The sequence below is a fragment of the Lygodium microphyllum genome, chromosome 3 (genome assembly GCF_053477565.2).
Source record: "Lygodium microphyllum isolate KBCC chromosome 3, Lygodium_microphyllum_v1.1.10, whole genome shotgun sequence".
Classification (NCBI taxonomy): Eukaryota; Viridiplantae; Streptophyta; class Polypodiopsida; order Schizaeales; family Lygodiaceae; genus Lygodium; species Lygodium microphyllum.
In genome coordinates, this window is record NC_141137.1 from 184131318 (window position 1) to 184158085 (window position 26768).

At 41.4% G+C, this 26768-nt stretch overlaps 1 protein-coding gene across 3 annotated transcripts; it reads left to right on the top strand.

Moving 5' to 3' along the window:
- The first annotated feature begins 1051 nt into the window (after nt 1-1051).
- LOC148039285 (Cystathionine beta-synthase (CBS) protein) lies at nt 1052-23048 on the top strand. Of its 3 annotated transcripts, none has more exons than XM_087675177.1 (6): nt 1052-1396; nt 1833-1992; nt 2091-2533; nt 9838-10104; nt 11992-12164; nt 22141-23048. In XM_087675177.1, exons 2-6 carry the CDS (start codon nt 1863-1865, stop codon nt 22424-22426), a joined length of 1299 nt encoding a protein of 432 aa, XP_087531303.1. In that variant the 5' UTR covers nt 1052-1396; nt 1833-1862; the 3' UTR covers nt 22427-23048. The 3 variants fall into 3 exon arrangements, with proteins under 3 accessions (XP_087531303.1, XP_087531302.1, XP_087531304.1); XM_087675176.1 differs by having other exon boundaries at nt 1053-1402; nt 22141-23046; XM_087675178.1 differs by lacking the exon at nt 1052-1396 and adding an exon at nt 1497-1608.
- Nucleotides 23049-26768: the final 3720 nt, after the last annotated feature.

Genomic DNA, 26768 nt, shown 5'->3' on the forward strand with positions numbered 1-26768 from the left:
AAAGAAGATGAGAGGGAGGGAGAGAGACGGGGAACAAAGAGAATTATAGAGGAAATATATAATTTGAGAGAGAGAGAGAGAGAGAGAGAGAGAGAGAGAGAGAGAGAGAGAGAGAGATGAAAATAAAAAAGGAAAAGAGAGGAGAGGGGGAGAGAGACAAAAAGAAGAAAAGAAGAGAGAGCATTTGAACAGAGAGAGAATCATAGAGAGAGAAAAGATAAAATTTAAAAGAAAGAGAAAATAAAAAAATTTAAAGAGAGAATGAAGAGAAAGAAGAAGAAAAAATGACAAAAGAGGAGAGAGAAGGAAAAGAGAGAAGAGGGAGAGAAAGAAGAAAAGCGGGGAGAAGAAGAAGAAGAAGAAGAAGAAGAAAGAGAAAGAGGAAGAGAGATGGGTAAAAAGAGAAAAGTCTTTTTTAAATTTAAATATTTTTTGAGAGAGAGAGAGAGAGAGAATAAAAGGAGAGAGAGGAGAAGAGAGAGAATATGAACATAAAGAGAAAATTTACATACTTTGAGAGAGAGAGAGAGGGGGAACATGGAGAGAGATTATAGAGAGGAAATATAAAATTAAAAAGAGAGGGTGAGAATAAAAAAAAAGAAAATTAGTAGAAAGGGGAGAATAAAAAAAGGGGGCGGAGAGAGAATATAAACATAAATAGAAAGAATTATGTATAGGAAAAAGATAAAATTTACATACTTTAAGAAAGAGTGAGGGGAGGAGAGAGAGAGAGAGAGGGTAAAGAAGAAAATTAGAAATAGAAAGACAAAAGAAGAGAGAGAAAGATGAGAAAGGGATTGTTGATTGCACGGCAACTTCACTTGTGTTGGGAAAGCGAAGTTGCTACAAAGCGATCTAGTGTTTCGTGTGCGCAAAGTGCACGTGGAACGCTAGTGTTCAACTATTGAAATACTTCTAATTTAAATATTATATCATTTCATATGTTTAATTAAAAGAAAAATCCGATATAAAGAACAATTGGTTTTCGAAGCTGTCATAAGCAACTCTCTTTCAACATCTGCACAGAAAATAATCAAGGTTGTTGGCATTCGACAGAATAATAAAGGTTCATTTCCAACGCTGTAATTCCGGAATCGGCAGTTGCTAAACAATACTCAACAGCAAAACCAGGAACGGGCGTCGAAATCCGTTGCTGGTTTTGGGGGCGAGGAGAGAAGACCGCCCTTGTATGTTCGAAAGCAAGGAGCGACGGAAGAGTGCCAAGTGTCCAAGTTGGCCAATAGGGCGACGCCGAGTGTCTCGGTCGGTGTTTTCTATCGGCGAGAAACGCACTTTCATTTGCTCCAGACCACCGGCCAAAGGAAGGCCGTTCCTGCTTTAGCCTTCGACGCCACAGATCATCACCGCCAACCTTGCATGTCTTCTGCAGCTTGAGGTATAGGTATGTCGAAACTCTCTGCAGGATGCCTTTCTTTCCATTTCAGATTGTGTACTTTCCCTCCAGAAGCTGCGCTTTCGTCATTTTGAATTTACTTGAAATGATTCACTGGTGAACGATCCATTATGGAGGTCCCATTCTCAACAATTTCCGTTCTACATTATTCCACTGATTGAACATGCAATACAGACAGCTCATGATGCTTCCTAGTAAATTCTGATCTTCTCTTACAAATCCTACTTCTTAGATTTTAGCCATAACAGAATAAGCAGTTTTGTAACGGAAGATCAAGGATTGAAGAGTAACATAAAATAGGTAGCTTTGTAATGGAAGACCGAGGAGTGGAAGAGTTACATAAGTAGCTTTGCAACAGAAGACTAACAGATGCGGAGTGCTGATGTCGGAGCTTTCCTGTGTTGACGTGGTTTTGCAGTTTCATTCTCATCAAAGGGATTTCTAAAACATGTCAGGAATAGAATCTTGGACCCAGCAGGGAGTCAGCAACCGAGTTCCAGTGCATCTTAAAGAGGTTTTAACATCAGCATTTGCCAAAATCCCAGTATCAGCGTTCCCGGAGTTACCTGATAAAACAGGTTTTCAATTTTCATAGTCATAAAAGTAGAGATTTGGAATAGGCTGCACAAATTTGGTGATGATGACAATGAATCGTTTGACTGGCTTGTATGTGCAGTGGTTGAAATATCAGGAGATGCCTCCATTGCTGCAGCTGTGGAGACACTTGCAAAGCATAATATCTTTTCGGCTCCTGTTAGAGATCCGAATGTGGATAGCAGTGCAAGTTGGTCAGAACGGTATCTAGGAATTGTGGATTATGGAGCTGTGATACTATGGGTTTTAGACCAAGCAGATCTCTCAGCAGTTGCACTAGCAGTGGGGTCTGCTGCAGCTGCTGGAGTTGGTGCTGGTGCTGTTGGCGCTTTGGGAGCTCTTGCACTGGGGGCAACAGGCCCTGCCGCAGTTGCAGGTCTAACTGTAGCAGCAGTTGGTGCAGCTCTAGCTGGTGGAGTTGCTGTAGAACAAGGAATGAGTAAGGATGCCGCATCAGCGGTAGATGCACTTGGTGAAGACTTTTACAAAATTATCCTTCGGGAAGAACCTTTCAAATCAATGAAGGTAAGAACTACATTATATTGGAGATAATGCGCCAAGCTTACATCTGAAATAAATGGAGTATCATTCCTTTATCTTGGGTCTGTGAATAGTTTCTCTTTATTTGGAAGGTTAGAAAGGTATTAACTTTTACCAAACATATGCCTCATATCGGAAAAGAGAAAGCAGTAATTTATTCATGAAACTGAGTAACAAGTCTCAGTAGGTATAAAGACAAATCTAGCTCTTTTATAGTAGTACATTATGTAGGGTTCAATGCAGATGGAAAAGCCAATCAGATTAAATCTTTAGTCAACAATATGCAACACCTTGTCCTTGAGGTTATCTTGCATTGGACCTGCAGTGGAAAGAGTTCCCACTTCTAGAGAGTGTGGGAATGTGGTGGAATTGTGCTGAAATGTACAATGTGAGCTGACCAAGAAGGGGTATCTGGTTGTGTGCATGCTTGGTCCCAGCCTTACATATCTTTTCAGGATTACATGCAGGCCGTATCGGACAACCATGCAGAAAGCATCATATCAGTATAAAACTTCCCTAGTAATGAAAGGCGAACAGACAAGAAAACAGGTTATGTATAGTTGTGACACTTTTGCTAGAAACAAAAAAGATAAACTGAGAATGTCTAGCAATGAAAAATTGGGCCAAAATTATTACTAATTAATTTAGTATCTACATTATGAAACTCTTGCTTGCAAGACGAGATAAGTAGACAAGGTCAAGCAATTAAAAATCAGGAAAAAAATATTGCTAATTAGTTAATTATATGAGCGAATTGACTTTGCTCTAAAACATCCCCAAAAAGGAAAAATCAAGTTATTTCAGCTGCAACAAAACTCTATAACAGGGGCCAAGGGGGGACAAACCACACTCCATCCTGCATTTTCCATATGACAATTGTGCTTCATTGCTGTCATCGTCAACACTCTTTCTGCAGAGCGGCCAGCTTCCACGCCAGCCCCATCAGTCCCATGCCACTGCGCTTGACCTACCTTGTTGTCTTGGTGACCTTTGTTGCTGCTCTATGCTGCTGGCTTGCCTCAATAGGCAGATCTCTGATGCCACTTGCCAGCTCAAGGTGACATCATCAAGTGCTTTATCCACCCTATGTCATCAAATGCTGCTGTCCAGATGGCAGACATGTCTGCTAATGCAGCCCCTGCTGCTCCCACTACAGCGTGATGTTCACTGCTGCCTCTGCCTTCGACATTGTTTTCAACCCACCAAAATGCAGCTGGTTCACCTTTGCTCATACTCCTGCTGTCCATGCAGCTGTCTCGGTGCTGTTCCAGCCTGCTATGCATCCTCTGCATCAGCAAGCATAGCCTCCACACCACTAGATGTAGTCTCCGCTGCTTGGGCCAAAATGTTGATTTTCTTTGATCAAATGTTGGCTGCCTGTTGCGCTAAGAAATGCACTTAGGCACTTAAACAACCCCAAAACATACTTATTTTAGGCTTATTTTAGCCAAAACCCTAAAATGGGGAGCAGATCGAGAGAGTTAAGTGGGAGAGGATCTAGAACCCTAATTTTCTATAAATAGGCAGCCAGCCCTCCACTCTTCTTTGATCTCGTTTTTGCAGATTTCAGGCGTTTCAGCTTGCTGCCCACACCCTGTTCACGGAGGACATCTCAGCCGAAGCTGTCCATTACTGTCTCCATTAGTTGGCACCTGATTTCCAACCCTCTTCACGCAGTTTGGAGGTGATTCCAGCCAGGCGCTTGCTGTTCCAGACTTGTTGCCTTACAACTTGCCACATCATTACAGTCCTGCTGCTTATGTTTTTAGTCTTTCTCTTTCCTCTAGGCTGTCTTGCCTACGTTTTTAGTCTCTCTCTCCTACAGGCCTACGTTTTTAATCTTTCTCTCTTGCAGGCTTGCATTTTGTCTTTCTCTCTTCTCACTACTATCTGCATCAGATCCAGCTTCTTACTATTACGTTTGTTGGTATTCGACTGCCTTGTTGCGATTCGGGATCTGTTTGAAGTATGACACACTCTCTAGCTCATTACCCCTGCACTGATCCTTGAGATATAGGAGTTCGAGGTTCAGTATTCATTCACTGCATAGTGTGTTTGCTACGTGAGTATCGTATTATTCAATAGTCATATCACTTCATTTATTCACTATGTTCATCGTCTCTGAGTTACCCTAACCCTAACTGTGTTCTTTTATCAGTCTGTGCTTTGTCGTACGGTTTCTGTTTATGTTTCTGTGTTAGGGCATTTCTTTACACTGTCTACTCACATCCAAGTTTTGTTTCAGTAAGAACACACTCCATCCTTCTGTTCATGGGGTCTCTGACCTTACATTCAGCTCCACACATCATGAACCGCCTGTCTTGAGTATTGTTGAGGGAAGTATTGTTGATCCCTCTACCCTGTCCTTTGCTTTGAGCCTCTACCCTTTTTTCAACTTCTTCAACAGTTGGCACCAATCCAATTGCTCCATGTGCTTCATGGTATCTCATAGATGCCACTATATCTATCCTTTCAGTTTCGGTCGGTTCCTTTGAACAGTCATTTGTTTTTCACAGAGCTTGTTTTTGTGCAATTTGTTAGTCCACTTGCTTACACATGATCTCAAAGCCGGGTGCTCTTGACACCTAAGCAACCACGAAGATTTTGACAGATTATGTGAATAAACATTTGGTGTCCTAACTCTCTCCAACCATGGAGGGACATCTTCATTGGAGTGATCTTCATCCTCACATTGGTACCTCCTTTATTAATCTCTTTTCATCTAGGCTTTGAGGGAATTGTATAGGCAAAAAATCCATCTTCATCTAATATTGCCATGATTCCTCCTACATATGTCCCTCTACCTTTGATTCCCCTTTTTAGCATCTTTGATCTACCTAAAATGAAGCCGGTTATCATTACAACCATGCATGTTTGCAGGTTTGTATGTTTCTTATGGTCTATACAGATCATATCCCTTCTTTGTTGCTTTGTGTGTTGTGGAGGTATGAGCTCTAAGTCACTATAGATACCTAGACCCATATTAGTATGTAAAGTTAAAAAGAGGATCTAGACATTGAAGATTTTGGTCGAGTAAATCCTGTCCCAAGATCAGTCTACCAACATCTACTTTGACAGTCAAATTGCCATTATCATAGCTTGAAACCTAGTCTTCTATTGGAAGACCAAGAACATTGGGCTTCACTATTGTCTTGTTCATGAGTAAATCGAGTTAGCGGCTCTTTGATAGGACTATGCCCTTTCTCGGGATGATGTGGGAAATGTTTTCACCAAGGTTGTGAGCCTGCAAATACACCATTGGACTGTGCTTATAGCTCTTTGGTAGCAACATCATAGAAAGTTATACTATATCATTATGTTGAACTATAAATGCATTACATGCTGATTAGCCACTTAAAACAGCCCCAAAACAAGCTCAGTTAATAAAACGATCTAAACTTTCATTATAAGAAATATGTCTCTAGGGGGTATATTTGTCCCATAAGCCAAACCCTTAATTTGGGAGGACCTATAAAAAGGTAGGCTGCCCACAGTTTTCAGAAATGAAATGTTACCCGAACAAGGTGGCAATCAGCAATATGCAGAAATCAGAGATTAGCGGCTGAGATGCTTTGATAGGACAAGAGCAAAATTTGAGCAATTTGCCCAATAAATGTGCCGAAATAATAGAATTTGGCTTCAATGTTGGGAGAAAACATGACCAATAGCCAAATAATATGATTTTTGAGCACGTCGAGGCCAAAGAAAATAAGTTGAGGCAAAAGCCTAAAGTTTTGAGTGCTTCGGAGGTGAAATTGGGGAAAGGCCAGAAATTTACCCAAAATTTGAAGAGAAATTGAAGAAATTGGATAAAATTATTACTTGATTGGCATCGAACGCTGTACCTTGAGCTGAATTGAGCCTCAATTTTGATGAAATTTGATGAAATTCTGAAATGCCCCAAATTTTATTGGGAAATTGAAGAGAAATTTGAAGAATTTTTGTGAAATTTTTACTCGGGTGTTGTCAAATTTGTACTTGTTGATGAATTGAGTCTCACTGTCGATGAAGAATGCCAAATTTTAGAGAAGTCCCAAATTTGGTGGTGAAATCGGAGTGAAATTTGGCGAATGCGGGAAGTCCCAAATTTGATGAAGACTGCCCCTCAAATTCCTCAACTCAGTGATGAATTTGGAAAAATATGTGAAACACCCCAAAATTTTCTTGAAATTGGAGACAAATTGGGTGGTTTTTGTAAAAAACCCCCAAATTTTGGCCCAATTGTGCTTGAGAAGGATGGTTCAGTAGGAAACACTTCAAATTGCCTTGTCTCCTTGGCTACATTTGGAGTGTTACAGAGAACCACCTTGAACTTAGAAGTTGGGTTATTCTTGTTGGGTGTAGTCAAACACTACACGAGATGGAGAAGATATTGATCATATTAATGCTAATATTGACGTTACTTCACTACATAAAAAAAGCAACTCGAATCGGAACTTTTTTACTTTTATGGACTCTAAAATCTACAAGCATACATGATTGAGAGAGTGAAGATGCAAAAATCTCCTTGGAGGTATTCTCTCTTCTTCTCCTTTCCCTTATTTTTGTTCTTTGACACTTTCTCCATCTCCTTCTTTCATTCTTGCCCCTACCTTACATCAATGGGAGGCTAAAAGTTTCACCCTTATTTTTGAGAGAGAGAGAGAGAGAGAGAGAGAGAGAGAGAGAGAGAGAGATTTTTGGGGATAACTAGATTGAAATGTTGAATCAAGAGAGAGGTAAAAAGAGAGAAGGAAAGGGGGAGGCAGATCAAGAGGCCTGTTGATACAAGAGAATTAAAAAAAAAAAGGGTAAATAATCACTTGAGATTTTGGATTGTTGGTTGAAAATGGGACAAGGCGGTAGGTGTCAATTTTTATGTCCACAAGAAGCTAATTGGTTGGTGTGATGAAGACAAGTAAGAAGCTGATTGGTCAGCATGGTAAGTGATCAGTGTGTTGAAGACAAGGCATCAGATTCTTGTCAACCAAGGCATTGTTGGTGGGACACTAAGTAGAGGTAAATGGAACCTAGGCAACATGTCCTCTTGGAAGGAAACATAGCAGCAACTTTGGTGAACATTGCAATGATGGAAGCACACAAACTACGTGCAATGTAGGTAGAGCACCATGATTAGGTGAAGCACGTTGAACAAAGGGAGGCATTAGGAGATAACTTCAGACAACCCTACTTGTACTGCCAAGTCTACTTGCACTGTTGGTTGCTGAGCGACAAGAAAGCATAACCAAGGAGAAGAGTTGATGAAGAGCTGCTTGTAGGGTGGTGACAAAAAACAATAGCTTCAAACCGTTGTGGCAGCTTGAAGGGGTATGTCCCAAGTGGCGATGAAGAGTAGTTGATGTGGCACAAAGAGACCAAGTGGTGGCAACAATGACCGAAACGGGTGTTCAATTCTTGATCACTACTCATTGAAGTGGATTGAAGTTGGTGCGCTGGCAATGACTTTAGGCGGCAACCAGTTAGGGTGTGGCACTCAATGGTAGTGGCTGCAAGGAAGATTGTGAGCGATGGCGATGGAGGTAAGCGGCTTTGATACCATCGTTGGTTGAGGTGTGAAGTAATTGCGTGATTAATTGATAGAGAATGAAAGATAATGATTGAATCAATTGATGTTACAATAACTTAATCACAAATGAGAGGCAATGTATTAATGAATAGGAGAGAGTACAATGGGCAAGTGATCACAATGAGTAATGCCATACTTGTGTGCTAATGACACACGAAGTGTTCCTTTATAATAAAATGAAACCCTAACGGCTTAATGGTCATAGGAAACCCTAAATAAAACCCTAACCCTAGTGTCACTTAGTGCTTAGGAAACTAGGGTTTACAATTGTATTTAATGATAGCTTAAATGCCTAGAGAGCTTGGATAATGGATCAAAAGGCATCAATGCATAGTTCATGAGATGGCCTACAAGTTAATAAAGTCTGCATCTTGTAGACTCCATTCTGCTTGTTATCTACACAAAGAACCTATGGAGAATCTCCATCAAGAACTCGGAAGAAGTCCTTATCAAATGTGACCACTAATCATAAGGCTAAGAGCACAAATCTTGCTCGCTATAAAAGAAAATGATATCCCAACTCTGGCACATAGAGAACCTCCAATGTGTGAGCACCACCTTGCCCATTTGGAATTAGGTGCATATCACCTTTGCCTTTAATGGGGATTGAAGAGCTGTCACCAATGAGAATTTGCTGCATCGGATGCATATGGGCAATACCATTTGTAGAAGAAGTCATATAGCGGGAAGTGCCACTGTCCACAATCCACTCATGAGGCTGTGGGGCCATCATCACTGCATTAGAGGCCGTTAGAGGAGTATCCTCCAAATCATAGGACTCCAAGATGGCAAGCATCATTACCCGCTAGATGTGGTAATTCTCCCCACCAAGCTTTTGATCTTGAGGAAGAGTTGGTAACATGGGGACCTTATGGTCCATAATAACTTGAAACTCCATGTTGAGCTCAAAATACATTGTCACCTGAACAACCTGCACAAAAACGAGGCTTGCTAGGGCTTCCTCCGCTCGTCCCAAACTTGTTTCCACCACTAGAGGCAATGAAAATGCTAAATCTGCAGTAGAAGGTTGAAAACACAGCCTTTTCTCATTCACGAATAGCAAAAACCTCTAAAAGTTAAGCAACTTTTCTTCTTTCCTGCGCTGCACCCCTCGTGTCAGCCGTGTCACTTGTGTCACTGTGCAGCCCTCCTCCTTGCCCTTGAATGCTGAAAATGTAACTTTTGTTGTGCTGAAATCTCCCCTTCAAGTCTGCCCACGAGCAATCAACCCTTCTATGCTGCTCTAATACCATGTCAGAGTGCAGCAAATGTGGAAGCGTATGACCAAACTGAAAGAAAATGTGTAGAATTATATGTCATGTTAGTTTCTGTTCTGTATGTAACTTCTTTCACCTACATAAAATTAATTACAGTGGTAAAAAGGCTGACATATATATTCTTTTGTTTGTTTGTTTGCTTTTTAGCAAGGATACGTGTACAAACCTTTTGAATGTTTTATGTTAAAAGTTTTTGTAAGATCAGTTTAGCATCAAACCTACTAATTTCTCATTAATAAGCTTAGGCACCACTGGTTCACTGGGATCATCAATTTCCAATGAGAAACAAGTCAACAATATTATTATTGCACTCCAAAGTTCATATTGATTTCAATGTGATAAGCAGTCTGAATTCCTTTCTCTAGGTTCATATGGGCATAGTGCGCCCATTCTTGAAGAGTAAGATAGGGGATTTTATCTGATTACTGTTTTGATATGATGTGCAGGTATCAGATATAACAAAATCATACAGGTGGACGCCTTTCCTTCCTTTGCAGCCAGATGATTCTATGTTGACTTTGTTGCTGCTTCTATCAAAATATCGCTTACGTAGTATTCCAATCATAGAGATGGACAAGCCCAATGTAAAAAGCATCATCACACAATCAGCAGTTGTAAGGGGATTGTGCCAATGCAAGGGCCGTGATTGGTTTGATGAGATTGCCAATAAGACCCTTGATGAGCTTGGGCTGCCATTAGTTAGATCAGGAGAGGTACTCTTTGAGCATATTAACTATCTAGCTTTATGTTGCTTTCAATAAAGTTTCTTATACTTTGTTTGGAATTCTTCAAAGGTATCATTGTTCTCTGCAATTTCTACCAAGTTTCTCTTCTGGTTAAAGATTGATGTTTCATTTTCATTTGAAAACCTTTAGTTATTGTTATTGGAAATTTACTTGCAGAAGAATATGATTGAAGTAACAATGCAACTTTTTCAAAATTTTAAAGAGTTTTGCGTATGGAGCATCTCAGATTTTTCTTTTAACCTAAATCTCAAGAAGAATTAAAGGACATAGGGCTTTCTCTATCTTTAAAATTCCATCATCGGGATATGGTGACATTGGATGCAAGCCACTTCATTCCAATCTGATTTGAAGTCACATTTTAATGGACTTGCCCCCAGAACTGTTTTCCTGGCTGTAGTCAGCCATCTTGACGAGGGACAATTTGATAACTCATAACCTGACAAGATAAATGTTCACTAGCCTTTGTATATTCTTAATAGCAAGGTAGTCTTAGGTTCATGATTGAGGTTACTTCAGTTGGTATTCTGAAAGTTGTCCTTTTAGACTTTACCGTCATTTTGTCTTAAAATGTCTCCTGCAGAATGTAAGGAGATAGCTTGGTTCTTTCCAAGCACCAGTGAACAGAAACAATTCACAGAATGTTCACTAACCTTTTCTTATGCGTAATAGCTAGGTCATGATTGATGGAACTTGTGAGTTTTGAGTGCTGGGAGTTGGTATATTGCATCTAGATGTTGGTGAAATGCAAAGAATAAAGTCGTGCTTAGGAGAGTCACATGGAGGAGGCAAAAGAAGACAAGGGTCTCAAGATTGGGTTTGGACTCTTTTTTATGTTTGGTTTTTATTTTGTTTTTTTATTTTGGGGGGGGGGGGGGATTTGTGTTGAAGGCATATAGGAGGTAGCAGTTGGTCAGGATTTTCAGAATTGAGGGAGAGGTTAGGGTGTCATGGAGGAAGATGGGGCATGAGGATGGAGATGGCTTATGATGAAGGGGCAGGTATTGGGGTTTCTGTGGGTATGATGGTACAGTAGTGGTAGTGGCTGCTGCTGAGAGGGTTATTGAACGGATCTTTACCTCTTTTTTGGATGGGTTTACCATTGGGGCTGAGCTGCTCAATGTATATGGGGTGGAAGAGGGGGGTTTTCATGCATTTGTAAGTGTAGATACTGCTGAAGCCTAGCATAATACCAGTAAGCTGAGAGTGACCAGTTGAACAAATTTGATTTGTGCATAGGGAATTTACCTATGTTGAGTATCAATAGATTGGCTTCTAAGATTTTGCATCGCTACATATTTAAACGCTAGAGAACCTATGGAGTAATTTGGTTATTAGGCGTCCTGGGCTGCTCCTAGTGCTTTCTTCCAGCTTAGGAAATACATCAGGACTCCATGTTATAGAGTTCTTGACCGCCCCCAAGAAGTTGAAGAAATAGGATGTTCCTTTTTTCTTTGAAACTGGATGAGGCTTTCTGAAATGTGAGTGTTCTGCAATGGAGCTTACATTGTTGATACTTTGTTTTATTCCATTGCTTTTTTGCTTCTGTGGTTGCTTTGAAGTGTGATAGGGTTCTTCAGTGGAAATAATTTTATCGATATTCTGTTTGATTTCATTCCTTTTTTGCTTCTGCGGTTGCTTTAATGTTTGACTTTGAGAATTAACTGCAGCATTTACCAACGTGATTAACAATACAGTGCTTTTGCACTAGCTTCAGAAGGCATATCTGTAAATAAAATTTTGTGAAGGTCCTTATTGGTGGTGTCTTTCAAGAATAATTAGTTTAAATGCATGGCTTAAGTCAGTTTCTTCCTTGTGTAGTTCTCAAAAACATTCTAATAGTTTAAGTTGTCTTAGGTGGTTTCCATTGAATCAGACAAACTTGTCTTGGAAGCTTTTACCCTCATGCGTGAGAAGCAGATTGGAGGACTTCCAGTTCTTGAAAGTTCGACAAGGAAAATAATTGGAAACATTAGTCTTCCTGATGTTCAGTTCTTACTCTTGAAGGCAGATCTTTTTGCAAAGCACAAGTAAGTTTTCGTTCTTTGGTCTGGTTATCTATTTGTTAAGAACAGGTAGCTAAGCACCTCAGTCAATAAGGTGAAGTTAAAATATAATACAAGCCCTGTAAATGACAAAGAAGCATACAAAGAAATATGTCTCTGAGCTATCCACTTACAGGAGTGTGTAATACAAGGGTCATGTACTGCTGGACCATATAATCCCTGTGGAAGAAGGTGCTGTAGTCCCATATAGCAAGAAATCGTCCATTCCCTTCTACCCTCAATTCTCTCAGTATGGTTTCCTGTCTACCTCAGAGAGTATGGATGATCTTTGTCCATATCTTGAAAAGTCTCTTTGCTGTAGAAATATCACGCTCCTCCAAGGCATCTCCTTTGGATGTCCATGCATAGTGAGCTATAATGCTATCAAGCAACTCCCATCTATGACAATCCCATGTAGAAGGAATTTTGGTGGGGAATATTGGTAAACTGCTGCCGGCAGGTGGGAAACAAAAGTCTTCTGTCAGTATTCTCATAACCACAGTTTGGATCGATCTCTTATCTGTGATGCAAGCTGTAGTTCCCCAAGCCACTATCGTAGTGCCACTCAAATTCATAAAGAGAAAGAAAGAGAAAGGTATACTAACATCTGCAAAAGGCTAAGATGACCTATGAAACCTTAACAAAATTGAAGTGAGTCATACTATAAAGAAACCTATGACTGGAAACAAGAAGTCCTATGATGAGAAGAGTATAGATGAGAGAGAGTCTGGTGTTTTATCTGCTAATCCTAGTATCTGTCCCATAGGCTGCTGCAAAAGGAATCTAAGACAAAGGGGCCAAGGTATTTGAGAAGATGTTTCCTATCATGGGTGATGATAGCTTTGATCCATTGATGTTGGGGAAAGTCATGGGCTCAATTGCGGCTCCAACACAAACACACTACAGGGACTTGGCAGACCACCTATCCTTCAAGAAAGAATGCTCAACCTATGGTTTACTATCTCACACCTTGTATTGAGACATGACACAAGCTATATCCCATGAACATATAGGGATTGGATATCAAACTCACCTCCCACTCCATAGAGCCAAACAAGGTCACCCCAAAGCTTGGGAGCTACCAGTAGTCTGGGTAATGACCACATCCCAAGAGCTGGCCTTCCAAATCCACACCATGGCGGTGTATGGACAGGTCGGGCCTACAGGCCAAGAGTCCAAGAGAGGTGATCGCACAATGATACTAGCGTCCATCTAGATTTTCAAGGATGTAACACTTTCCCTCTTGTAAATGATTACTATCCTCAACAATATCCTCATGAACAAAGTGGAAAAACGATACGCTTCAATGAACATACCAACTCCCAAGTAGCCTTTGCCTTTGGGTGGTTCTTTTTACTTGACCAAATACTTGGGGTAAATAGTTCAACAGGATCATCTAGTCCTATGGTTTGGTTAAATCCAATTTAGGTTCATGCAGAACATATCAAGCAATGTCCTTAAGCTATGTGACTTTCTCAATCAACTATCAATTGCACCTTGCTCCAATTGTCCTTTTAAACAACTCACATAGAACACAGGAAGAACTCAGATCTTTGGCGGTAAGTCAAACTTGTATTATATACTACTTATCTTCTTGAAACTTGGAAAATGCATAATACCTCAAAAATGACTTATACACATGTCGTTAGTCATTGAATCAGAGTCCTTTGGGACTTTCAAGGTAAACCTCCCTAGAGCTCTCCTTGGCTTAGCATAAAATGTGGCATAAGCGTGGGCTGTTCCAATGCTTTCCCTTGCAATCTTCAATAACTCCTGCATGTCGTATTGAAAGTCAACCATGGACTGCTAGTAGTTAAATGCTTAGCACTATTGTAAACAAACTCAATTGAGGAAGGTAATGCTCCCAATCAAATTATTTGTGGAAGATGTATGCATGCAACATATCCTCCATAGTTTGATTTTTCCTGTTGGTCTGTCCATTGGTCTCAGGATGCTTCAAGGACATGGATAATTGAGTTTTCAATTTTTGGAAAACTGTCTGTCAAAAATGGCCAGTGAACTTAGGGTCTTGATCACATTGACTATTTCATTGGGCAAATTGTAAAGTCTGTAAAGATGCTCACCGGCCAACTTGTAGCTTTTCATGGTTGTCTTTGTGTTAATGAATAGAGTCATTTTGCCAATCAGTCAACCACGATCTAGATTGCATCATAATCTCGATTTGTACGAGGTAATCTTACTACAAAATCCATTATCCAGCCATTAAATTCAGCATTATCCAGCCATTAATTTAATGGTTGGATAATGCTGAAAATTGGGTTTAGAAGGTTGCCACTTGGCAAAAATAGCTATGCAAAAAAAAGTTCCCATGCAAATTGAGAAAATGTTTTCGAGGCATGGTCTCAACCATTCAGATCAGTTTTTATTTGGTGGAGGAGGGAGAGAAGGTTGTTGGTCCAACATGGGTATAATTCAAGCAAATATTTGGATCCAATTGGTTGACAACTACCTTTGAGGTGAATATCATGATAGCTTGGAACAAGCTAGATGCTAGGGAATGCAAAAATTTAGAGCAGAGTATCTTGGTTGTTCTATCATACCATGCATGCCAGGCTGTCCAAAATCCATTGGATTAGCACTTTAATGATGGTTGTGCATTTGCATTTCTTGCCCCGTAGGTATCGACTATTTTGCTTCATTAGCATCTTTGGGAGCTTCACATAAAGGCTTTGGCACTACCTTCAGCGCACCTTGCTAACTCGAAGATGTCGAAGACTTCTTTCACTTACCCTTGTTGTCCTTCTTCAAAGCGTTCAAAAATCGGGTGAACTAAGGATCCTTTGCCAATTCAGCAAAGAGCTACTCTCCTCATCCGATTCTTGAACTAGTAATCAAATTCCTATTCATTTTGTTGGTCATCAGCCTCATTATGCCTTGAAGGCCTTGGGTTTTGCCCAATAGCAACATTGTCAGCTTGCTGTCCATGTCCTAAGCCTTGCCAAGTTCAGGCATTGAATTTCCTTCATGCGGCCCATGTGAATGTCCATATAGAGAGGCATCATCATTGCTAGATTCCATCTCACTTCATGAAGACATCTTGTTGTAATTTCTTAACTGAGTATAAAAATCAGCACTAGCACAAAGCTTTGGCTTACAATCAGGTGCCTCGGGCTCACCAAATGAAGGGATTGAGTGGTATCTCAGCAATGGAACCATGAAACTAGCCTTTCTTATCGAATTGGGTGGTAATTCTTGATCAAGTATTTAATTACAACAATTAGTAAATAAACATAAACTGAAAATGCACAATTTACTCGAAAATTCTTGGCAAGTAGATCCCCTTGTTGGCCCCAAAACTAGTGCCGCTTTTGGTATTTCTTGAACTTTATCGAGTAATGAATTGGGTATAAGCTGAGATTCTATATTCTCCTTGGCTAATCCAAAAGCCCCTTATTGTAGATGCAATTAGTACACAAAATGGGCCAGTTACCCCTTGAATTTTACCCAAGACTTACTCTAATTGGACCTCAACTAGCCAAATGTTACCCCAAATTCACAATGGGTGGACTGGCATTTGAATTCCCTGATAATTCCACAAATTTCAGGTGCTGAATTCAGTGTACAATGCCTTCTACTGATTGGCATGGGTCCTAGTTGGTCATCAAGCTCTAATTTTTGCAAAAATTTAGGGTTTATAGCAGAATTCCCTTTGTTGTCCACCAATTTGATTGAGATCTTTTGAGAATTGATTGAAGGAGTTGAGAAAATGCCATAGAGAGAAAATTCAGATATTTCTAATGGAGCAACCCTCTAATTTTCCTTTTCAACCAGCAAGAAAAGCAGTTGCTTGCAGCTTGGGAGCACCAGAATGTTGTCGTCAGCCAGCTGATGATGTCGCCAGCCCCTGATGGGCCTTTTCCTATTATGGCTTGCCTATTGATGGTTCCAGATGGCTATCACCTATCGTAATCTGTCGTTTTCTGCTCAAAAAATGGACCAGTAACCTTCTCTCTCTCCTCCTCCAGTTGAAAACTAATCTAAATGGATGAGATCAAGCTCCAAAAACGTTTTCTCAGGTTGCATGGGTGTTTTTGCCAAGTGGCAGTTTTCTGAATCCAATTTTCAGCATTACCCAGTCATTAAATTAATTTTCAGAAAATAAATTTTAGCCCGTCTAACCCTACTCAACATTTAAACCTTGCCCAAAATTAAATGTGCCTATCCATAATTAAATTGGCTAGGCCATTTGCAACTTGGAGTGGTCCCCAACCTTTGTTGACTTTTAGACTGGCATTAATGTTAGCAGTCATGCTTGTCATGCCTTGTCATCTCCTGCCTGTGAGCCTCAGTCTGAGTCAGACGAGGGCATTAGGAGCTCTGACATGTTTGTCATGTGTTATGATGGGGGAGGCTATTCACTGTCGACTGGCTGTCTTAGGATGTGCATTTCTTTTTGGCCTCTTTTAGTGGGCAGCCACTGGTTGCTCGGCCACTTTTTTGGTCACTGATGTGGGGCGCCCGTTTTAGGGCATTTTTAGGGTTTGTTCTTTTGCCTATTTATAGGCAGCCCCCCTCCCCACTTGATCACTTGTCTTCTTGCAGATTCCGACACTTCTCCCCCGTGGTGGTGCTGCCATCATCATCAGCCTGATCTCGTGCCCTCATTGACGCAGTGGGTTGCGTGCAGGGATTGATCAGTCTCCTTCCGCCTTCCGGTTTGTATTCAGCATTCATTTCAGTCAGTGCAGATTTCTCTTCCTTATTTTCTGCTTTCTCTCTCTCTCTCTCCCTCCGTGTTCGTATTCCTTCTTCGCAGTGCACTCTCACATGGTATCAGAGCTGAAGGAGAGTACACGGAGCTAAGATTTACGCGGGAGAACACCCACAACCTTGCGTTTGCTGGTCAAGACGTCTCCAACAGCTGAGGCGTCACCTTCTGCACCATCTTCTTGATCAAGGCGGCCTGTTTTGGTGTCAAATCTTTGCGTTTGCTGCTGACGTCATCCCCAACAGCCAAGGCGGCCCTTCCAGGAGGTCCCAAATCTTTGCATTTGCTGTTGGCGCCTTCTCCAGTGGCTGCCACGTCATCAACAACCTCTTCTTGTTTGCGTTTTCAGCTAGGTGGCCTCCCCAATAGCTGGGCGACATCTTCCTTACTGGCGTTTTGCTCATCAGGCGGTGTCTACGGCTACTAGCGGCGGCTGATCTTCAGCTGACGACTTCTTTGCAGCCTGCGTTTTTGGTGTTTGGCCACTGCCTCTCCGGAGTTTGCTCCATCCTCAGCTGCGTTTTCCCCTTCTAGTGATAGGCAACCTCATTTACTAGTGTTTGGTGGTCCGCTCGGTGGTTGGTGACCCTTCTGGTGGTCATTATTCGGCAAAGTTGTGCAAGGCGGCCAGCTCAGGAGCTTCTGGTGTTTGTGTTTCGGCATTGGCAACCTTCCCTTGTTGTGTTTTGGTGTTTGCAGATATCGAAGATGTCTTCTCATCAGTTTACGGGCTTTGATGACTCAGATGACGAGCTTTTGTCTCGACACTCATCTGAACGAAGGCGTGATTTCTATCACGAGGACTGTCGTCCGGAGTCTATTCCTCTTTCCCGTCCCCCTTCTATTCATGTATCTCGGCGAGCCCCTTCCAGTGGGCCGAAGATGTAGCCTTTGGTACCCCCTGTACAGGTACCCGTACTTCCTCAGCTGCCCAAAGAGGACCGGTTGGATGGCTCCAACTTTTCTCTATGGTCGTGCAAGGTGGAGTGTATCTTGGACTCCGATCTTTGGGAGCTTGTTTCTGTTCCTATTTCCCGGCCTAAGGTGGATCCCGCAGATGGGACATCTATGGATCATGCAGCCTTATGGGATCGGCTCAATTCTAGAGCTAGATCTTTCCTCTTTCTGAGTTTGCAGGATTTTGTCCTTGTTCATGTTCACAGGTTGAAGACTGCAGCAAACGTGTGGAGAAAGCTCGCGTTTCTCTATCAATAGAAGACGTTTGCCCACCGGATATCTCTCGAAAAGAAGTTGCGGATACTCGCTATTGATGATAGTCCTTCCATGAAGGACCACATCAACAGATTACAGGATATGAGGGATGAGCTTGCATCCCTCGGTTGGATGATATCTTTTGAAGACATGGCTATGATTCTCTTGACTCAGTTGCCATCGCCTCGGTTTGATGTCTTCTACACCAGCCTTCTTATTTCGAGGACCCGTGCCAAGCTTCAATGGGAGGAGCTATCCCCGCTTGTCTTGGAGCACGACGAGCGACTTAGAGAGGTCAGTGCTAGTGGATCCGACTCCACTAGAGCCTTTGTTGCAGGTTCGGGAGGACAGAAGAAGAAGAAGAAGTCAAAGGCTAAGAAGAAGGACAGTTCTTCAGGCTCTGACTCAGATTCAGAGAGACCGAAGTGTCCACACTGTGGGAAAGGGACACATCCCGAGGAGAAATGCTGGAAGAAGTACCCTTACCTTCGTCCGGGAGCGAAGGGTGGATCTACATTGGAGCCTTCTTCTACCTCTACACCAACTATTACCCATGAGTCAGTGTTCCTTCATATCCATGCTTTGGAGGAGGATCTGAAGGTTAGTCGATAGTGGTGCTTCGAGTCATATGACTCCCCGAGGCGATTTGTTACAGGATCTCCGTCCATCAGAGGGTTTAGTCAGTCACTGTTGGTGACATTTTATCGGTGCCTATTAGTGGTGTTGGCACATTGCCTTTGTTTACCGACCGACCTTTGAGCTCCTTTTCACAGGCCCTACATGTTCCAGATTTGGGCCTTCCCCTCCTCTCAGTTTATGGCCTTACGAGGCTTGGCACACGAGCGATCTTCACCGAGCATGCCGTTGTTATTGAGGATTCTTTTGCAAGAGCTGTCTTATCTACAGGTTGGCAGGAGAGCGGGCTTTACAGGCTCCATTCCCCTTCTTTGATGTAGGGTCCTTCGAGGCAGTCTATTGCTACACCCGTTCCCGCTTGTGCACCTTCTATTCCACAGGTTCCTTCCCATCCCCCACCTTCTCCTCCGGTGGTTCCCTTGTACCCCCCATCCCTTTTAGCGGGGGACGATCTCAGTGATGCGGCTGTGGATTCCTTGGCCCCTAGTGTTTTAGAGGGGGATTCCTAGGATCGTGAGGAGCTCCTTCAGTGGCAATCTACATCGACGGACTTCATCGACATTGGCATTTCTCTTGCCACCCCAGGATCTATTTCTTCTTCGGCCTTCAGCCACATCCAGGATCTGAGAGGGGGTGTTAGCAGTCATGTTTGTCATGCCTTGTCATCTCCTGCCTGTGAGCCTCAGTCTGAGTCAGACGAGGACATTAGGAGCTCTGACATGTCTGTCATGTGTTATGATAGGGGAGGCTAGTCATTGTCGACTGGCTGTCTTAGGATGTGCATTTCTTTTTGGCCTCTTTTAGTGGGCAGCCATTGGCTGCCTGGCCACTTTTTTGGTCACTGATGTGGGGCGCCCATTTTAGGGCATTTTTAGGGTTTGTTCTTTTGCCTATTTATAGGCAGTCCCCCCTCCCCACTTGATCACTTGTCTTCTTGTAGATTCCGACACTCCTCCCCCGTGGTGGTGCTGCCATCATCATCAGCCTGATCTGGTGCCCTCACTGACGCTGTGGGCTGCGTGCAGGGACTGATCAGTCTCCTTCCGCCTTTCCGTTTGTATTCAGCATTCATTTCAGTCAGTGCAGATTTCTCTTCCTTATTTTCTGCTTTCTCTCTCTCTCCCCCTCCGTGTTCGTATTCCTTCTTCCGCAGCGCACTCTCACAATTAATCCCTAGTGTCATCAGTGACACTTAGTAGCCAAACAATTGTCCTAGGGTCCAAACAGGCACCAACTGACCACCAAAGTCCTGTTGCCTTAACTTATCACAATTTTTGCCTTTGATACCTACTGCATCTTCGGGGTCCTTGGCGTGTTACCATGTAATAATTGCCATGTGCATCATGTGCTAAACAACCTTGCACATTTGATTAGTAACTTAATCAAATGTTATCAGCAAGGTTACAGCATCTCAAAATTTCACATCCTCGTGGCATAGTGGCTATGTCTTTGCATTCTTCCTAGCATGGAGATACGGAGCTAGTGGCTTCTCTTGAGGTTGAGTTTTGGGCATGATTAGCATACCCTGTTTAGTGTTCTTCCTTATAGGTGTCCTTTTAGGTGGAACACTTCGATCACAGGAGGAAGAATGTCTCTCTCCTCCTATGGCACCTTTTTGGGCCTGAGAGGGGGTGTTCAGATACCAAAGTCATGAAGTTAATTATATTCCATTAATTCCTATTTTAATTTTCATCTAGTCTGAAAAGGATTTATTTGTATAATTTTTTAGTGTCTATGCACCACTTGGGGGGGTCGGGGCACCACCGTAGACAGTTTTAGCTTTAGTGACTTGTGTGCCTACAAATAGGGCATGGGCATTCATCACTCCACATATCTCACTTTCATTTTTCATTAGTTCCTTCTCTCCTTAGCACTCTCCACTGTTGTTCACACCCCAAAATGGAGGACATCTCAGTTCGTGGAGGCTTCTCATTGACTGTCTAGGTTTTATTCATCCATCCTTTGCTGAGGCGACCTGTTTTCTGCAGCTGCCCTACATCATCCTGGGCTGATCATCACCACCACCATCTGTGTTTTATTGTGCAGCTCATGCCCTCCTGCTTCCATCTGATACAGCCATCTATGAGCTGTGTTTCCCTGCAGCAGCTGCTGCCCAGTGCACAGTGGCCATCCTGGAGCAGTTGCCCATCAGCCCTGATCTGCATTTTCCATCTGATTTGCATTTTGGTTGACAGTTCAGACACATTTACAGCAGCAGTTTGTGCTTCCTACCTCAGCCACTCCTCAGGCTTTTACTGCTGCTGTCATCTACTTCGCTGTATAACAGTCTACCGAGCCCTGAACAGGTGGAAGACACTCTTTACAGGTCACGTTCTCCAACAGTTGCAGCATCTTTTCTTGTTTCATTGCAGGTACTTTTCAAAGGACATCTATGGTCGATGTGTATGATTGGGGGGATTGTGTGGTTCAGGACTGTGAAGAATAGCTATGATTGAGACCGTGAAAATACACATTCACAGAGCTGTGACTGTGAGGATCATTGGACGGATTGTGACAGATCACCATCTTATCATTGTCTCCCTTCACATTCCTCTGGGGCTACTAGTCCCCATTGGCAATGCTAGCACCGAACCACTGGTTGCGTCTTGTAGGAGCCTGCACGTGAAGAAGGGCATGAACAGGTCTGGAAGGGGCAGAAACAAAGATGACGCAGCAGCAAGACAGAAAAACACAGCAATCTCTCATAGATGCTATACAATTGGTGATGAGACCATGTGATATTGCATGTGGAAGCAACAATGCAACTGAGAGAAAGAGAGAACACAAAAACCTGAATCAATGATGAAGAAACCCTGACTGGATACAATGCTGAAACAGTGGACCAGGCCCCTGCATGAGTGTTGATCATGTGGCAGATAGTGAGGGTGCTGGACGGTGTGGAGAGAAGAACTTTGGCTGAGGAGGGAGAAGAGAACGATGGTCTTCCATTAGTGACAATAAGAGTGAGATGATCATGTGGATTGTAGCCTCTAGATCCTATCCTCCTTGCTCTATCTCCTTTTTTGTACACACTACTTTCTATGAAGATAATTCTAATTTGCAACTGCACCTATTTTTGAAACTTTAAAGTAAAGGCTCAAATGTTTGAACATTGTAGTGTAATGTGTGTTGTTTTTAAGTCTCGACATTACAATATAAGTTTAGGTCTTAAATTATGCCTTAAATTAGGTGCTTAAATTTTTTTTGATTGGAAATAGTTTCAAGATTTTCATCTGACTGTTTCGTACTAACATCAAACATTACTAATTGGGTCATGTATATATAAATGCTAAATTGACCTAGGAAAGTGAAAGTTACATGTGTCTATGTTATACAACTGGACAGTGAAATGTTATATAAGATCTGGAACAACAAATTTTGCAGGGCATTGACGGTGCTGGAGTTTATGGATATCTTACATTCAGAAACTTTAAATTCCTCTGTTCCACATATGATGATGCCTGCAGTCACATGTACAGTTCAGGATAATCTCAGCAATGTTATCGATACTCTTGCCAGCAAGTGCATCCACCGCATCTATGTTACTGATGATGAGCACCATGTAGTGGGAGTAATCACATTAAGAGAGATCATCTCATGTTTTGTACTGGAACCCCCCCACTTTTTTGATGGATATTTTGGTGGTCTTTTCAAGGAGGTCCTTTACTAATATGGACTGCCATGGATGATTTTGAGCAAATTCTCGAGTGCTGCAAATTTCCTTTCATTAATCCCACAATAATTTCTGCCAACTAGGTTGGAACAGCTCCTATTCTTGGAGCTTGAAGAAAATTTTATAGTAGGTACAATCCACATGCAACCAGGAGCAACTTCATCTGATGTGTATAGCTTGCAAAGCTTGAGCTTTGTGTATTATGTCCAAGTATTTGTTAATTTACACGTATCAGACTTTGGCAGGAAAGCTACTTGCATGTATGAGGTGAACGCACATTAACAGAAGCCCCAAATACTGGGAAAACCCTTTTGGATTGATCATTACTCAATGCGTCCAGATGGATTTGTAGCAACTGCCTAATTTTCTTGGAAACGTTTTAGGTATGCTGCAATTTACTGGGTTTTGATATATAGCGAGATGGATGATCTTTTTCTGGTGCATGCAGACTGTATTGAGGGTTATTGAGCAGCAGTGCTTTCCCAGTGTGGGTTGCTGGGTTCGAGTATGTCTCAAGTGTGCTGGGAAAAAGCATTGATACTTTTTATTTCCAATGTGAAATTGTATTAATAGTAAAGTAAAGAAATATTTACATAATCTCAAGGATCTTCTAAGCAGTGTCAACTGCTTTCTGTACAAAACTTTTTTGACACACCAGCCTATATGGGAGTCTTTTCAAGTGTCCGGGCAAAACCTTATATATTTGGCCGCACTTTCTGGCACCTCCACTCAAAGCAGAGCTAGGGGCCGCATCGATTGTAAGTAGAGGTCCTTGCCAAATTGGTTTCATTCTTACACAGCCTACGGGATCTACTTAGACATAGACACAGATGTGCGTGAGTGGCTATTCAGTTTTCTTGACAGCCTGCCAGGGAGGGGCATGGCTTTAGCATGGATAGACTACCCCCTTTCCGTCCTGTCTTGATGTGCCTTCTCTTACTTTAAGCCATTTAGAGATTAGTTGGATTCCCTCACTCAATTGGATATCAGGAGAACATGGCTGGCACCAGAGCTTGAGTTGGGAACAAAGATGGCTTTCTACTAAGAGCATCTCCTCTGTGCCATAGATGATGGCTTTAATGTTCGTTCAAGATACATGGATACCCACATCTCATATGGGATTAGAATTTAGATGTATTATTGGGGCTAGTTGTAAATCTCCTCACACTAGTTAAAGATTGGCTGGCATATATAGGTCCATACCTCCAAAGGAGTGCATATACCAAATATGTCAACTTGAGCCAAAGACAGACAAAATATGTCATCGTCCAACCTAGTATGAGCTTTGTGGGTGCTTTCATCGTCTCTTGAGAGACGGGTTTTGGCCACTGTCACGAATTGTGGGTGTTTTCATTGCCTCTTTAAGTGATGGGTTTTGGCAATTGTCAAGACACCGACTTGTGTGCACACATGCGCGTGTGCGTACATGTGTAGCCTTTTCTAGTCTCAATTTATGTAATTAGATTAGCCATTGTAATTAAATTTAAGTTATCCTTAAAGCGTACTGTAGTCCTCTCATCGTAAAGGTCTTAGTCAAGCCAATATGGCTCTCTTTATCAAGTATCACATCTAATCTTGTACTTCATGAAGTGTTGAATAACACACAAAATATGATTAAAGAATTGTAAATTTTTATTCTTGAGAATCTTAAAAGTTACGAAATCCACTGTTATGTATACATTTAGATACACATCAAATCACATTTGCACAATGATTGTATACCAATAAGTGTTAAGATGAAGCCCATGGGTGGCACATCCAATCCACTTTACCACCTCCCTCTCTTATGAAGAATGAAGCTTTGCAAAATTACCCATATACAAAAGTAGAACCAATTTTGAATCGCATCCTATTATTGCCTTGTTATAAAATTGTAGACTTTGCTTTGTAAAACTTGTAAATTGAAAAGCATTTATTAAACGTACATATGAAGCCATATTTGCACAGTGTGCATGTACAAAAATTGTATGATGTGTACATACGCATTCCTCCAATGGCATACATGCTTTCATCACTTTCATAAATTAATTTTAGCCATAGACATCTCTTGATAATGTCTCTTATCATGAGGATCATAATCAAGCTGTTTATGTCCCTTGCCATAAACATCATAGTTAAGTCAATGTATTTAATGGGGTATAGCTAGTACTAAAAACAAATAATGGGTGCATGCAATACTCAACTAAATGCTTGACATGTTAGTAGATATTATACGTGATGTAACTAACGGTTAAAAATACTATTCACTATCTAAAATAATATCTAGTGATTATTACTAAGGATGACTTTGGCAATTTCATGACTCTATAATTCTACTTGATGTAACTGATCTTATATCAAATTCTATGCAGAGGGGAAACTTTGGTTGTAAACTATAAACCATACAATTATATGAATATAGCATTGGGTAGCATAATAATATGAAATGTAATGAAACCATAAGTTATATTAAGAGCTAGTTGTCTATGCAAGATCTACTTGCTACGTAGACAACATATACCTGGAAAGGCTAAGGTGATGAACTTGAGGCAAATGTGTGCTAAGTGCATTGTCAATAATGTGTGAAGTGAAACACATTCCTTTATTACTTATTGAATAATTGGTTGCATATAATACATAAATCTGTATTTATGCAAAGTGTTTGTATGCATGTATCCTTATATCTAGTCACTTTACACGTGGTTTACACATATGCCACTTTTTTATGTTGTGGTGTATGAGATTGATTGGTATGATAAGGGATTTAATTATTTGCCTAATCACAACAATCAATGTCTATTTGTCTCATCACAACAATCATTCACAAATCTAACTTCACAAAACCTAAAAGTAGCCTTGGCTTCTTGCAACAAGAGTTTAATAAGGGAAAGAAGAAAGAAAATATAAGTAGGGGAAGGCCATCCATTTCTTAGCTTCTCTACTCAATGTTGGAGAGAGAGAGAGAGAGTCTTTCTATGCAATTAACAAATATTATTTTGAAGGAATGAGTGATCTGAGATGATATGCAATGATTATGTGATGTTAGAATAGTGTAATAATGAATGTGGTAGAATATGATGCCACTAAGAGGAAAAAATAAAGCCTCATGAAACTCCATTATAGCAAATCATTAGGTTTTCACCTACAACTCATTACTATTGATGGACTTGTGCATCAATGCAACTCAATACACAAAATATGACCAACTCAATATCTTGAAAAATGACGGACTTATCTAAAAACTATAGTGGCATTGGCCTCAAATGACTAGAAGCCAAAGCCTAATGCTTGGTTTTTCAAACTTCTGTAGCATTGGGAAACCTCACAAACATGGGTGGTAATGATTAAAATTGCTTCAACAACACAAGGTTGCTTGAAGGGATGTGGAGCAATCTTGTGGGAGAGGATACACTTGTAACTATGGCTTGCAGGTTAAAGATGTAATCTCTATAACTCAAGCTTTCATCCAACATTGGTGGGGGGTGGTTAAGGATTTAGTGTGGATGCAAGATACTAGTCATAGAGGTGGTGTAACATTACTGCAAGTTATATAAATTTTGTTGGGGTTTAAAGACCGCATACGCCTAGTCACCTACATTTACTTGTATACTATATCCGCACAAATGTGCATTGCAGGTGTGGCAAGTGCCCATCATTATCACTTTATGCTTTATTCTTTTAGTAGCAATAGAATAAGGGGAGGTTGGCCACACTGTGACTATTAGAGTTTTCACATATTGGTTTCTTTTCTTGCTTGAACCTCCATAGCTCTTGCTACCTTCTTACTTTTGCTCATGCTTTCACCTTTTGCACACCTTTCAATTGGTATCAGAGTGGGCATTCGAGGAGCTTCTTCATCATTTTCTTTAGCTTGAGAAAAAGAACTTCACTTCAAGCATTCAAGGCAGCCATACCTGGAGGGAGTGCTTGAGCTTTGCTAAGAACTCTATTGTGCTGCTTTGGTTGATCAACATGCAATAGAAGCCTCAAGACAGCTAGTATGATTTGCACTAGCTATCTTGGCTATCGACCATTCAGCTCCTAACACTAGTCTCTAGCTCTCAACTTGTTCCTACAATGATTGGTTGCTTGGGTAACCTCTCCCACATTAAGAACTTGCATTTGGGTATGCATTGGAGCTGAATACCTTCAGCCATTGATTGTTTTTTCAGGATAAGTTTGTTGTATACCTTGTGGATAGCAAAGAACGAGTTTCATAATGCATGTTTGATACTTTGGTGATGCTATCTTGGTGCCGAGATGTTATGGTAACGCTTTGAGATGCTATTTGACTTGGATAGAGCCCATTTAGCTTAGTTTTGAAGGGGTTTATTACTGTAATAACAATTTGAATAGCACG

Bases quoted from the DNA above. Each gene is read 5' to 3' on its own strand.
- LOC148039285 (XM_087675177.1), top strand. From the start codon at position 1,863: ATGTCAGGAATAGAATCTTGGACCCAGCAGGGAGTCAGCAACCGAGTT. The intron at 1,993-2,090 runs GTTTTCAATTTT...TTGTATGTGCAG, and splicing joins GGAGTTACCTGATAAAACAG to TGGTTGAAATATCAGGAGAT. The intron at 2,534-9,837 runs GTAAGAACTACA...TATGATGTGCAG, and splicing joins AACCTTTCAAATCAATGAAG to GTATCAGATATAACAAAATC.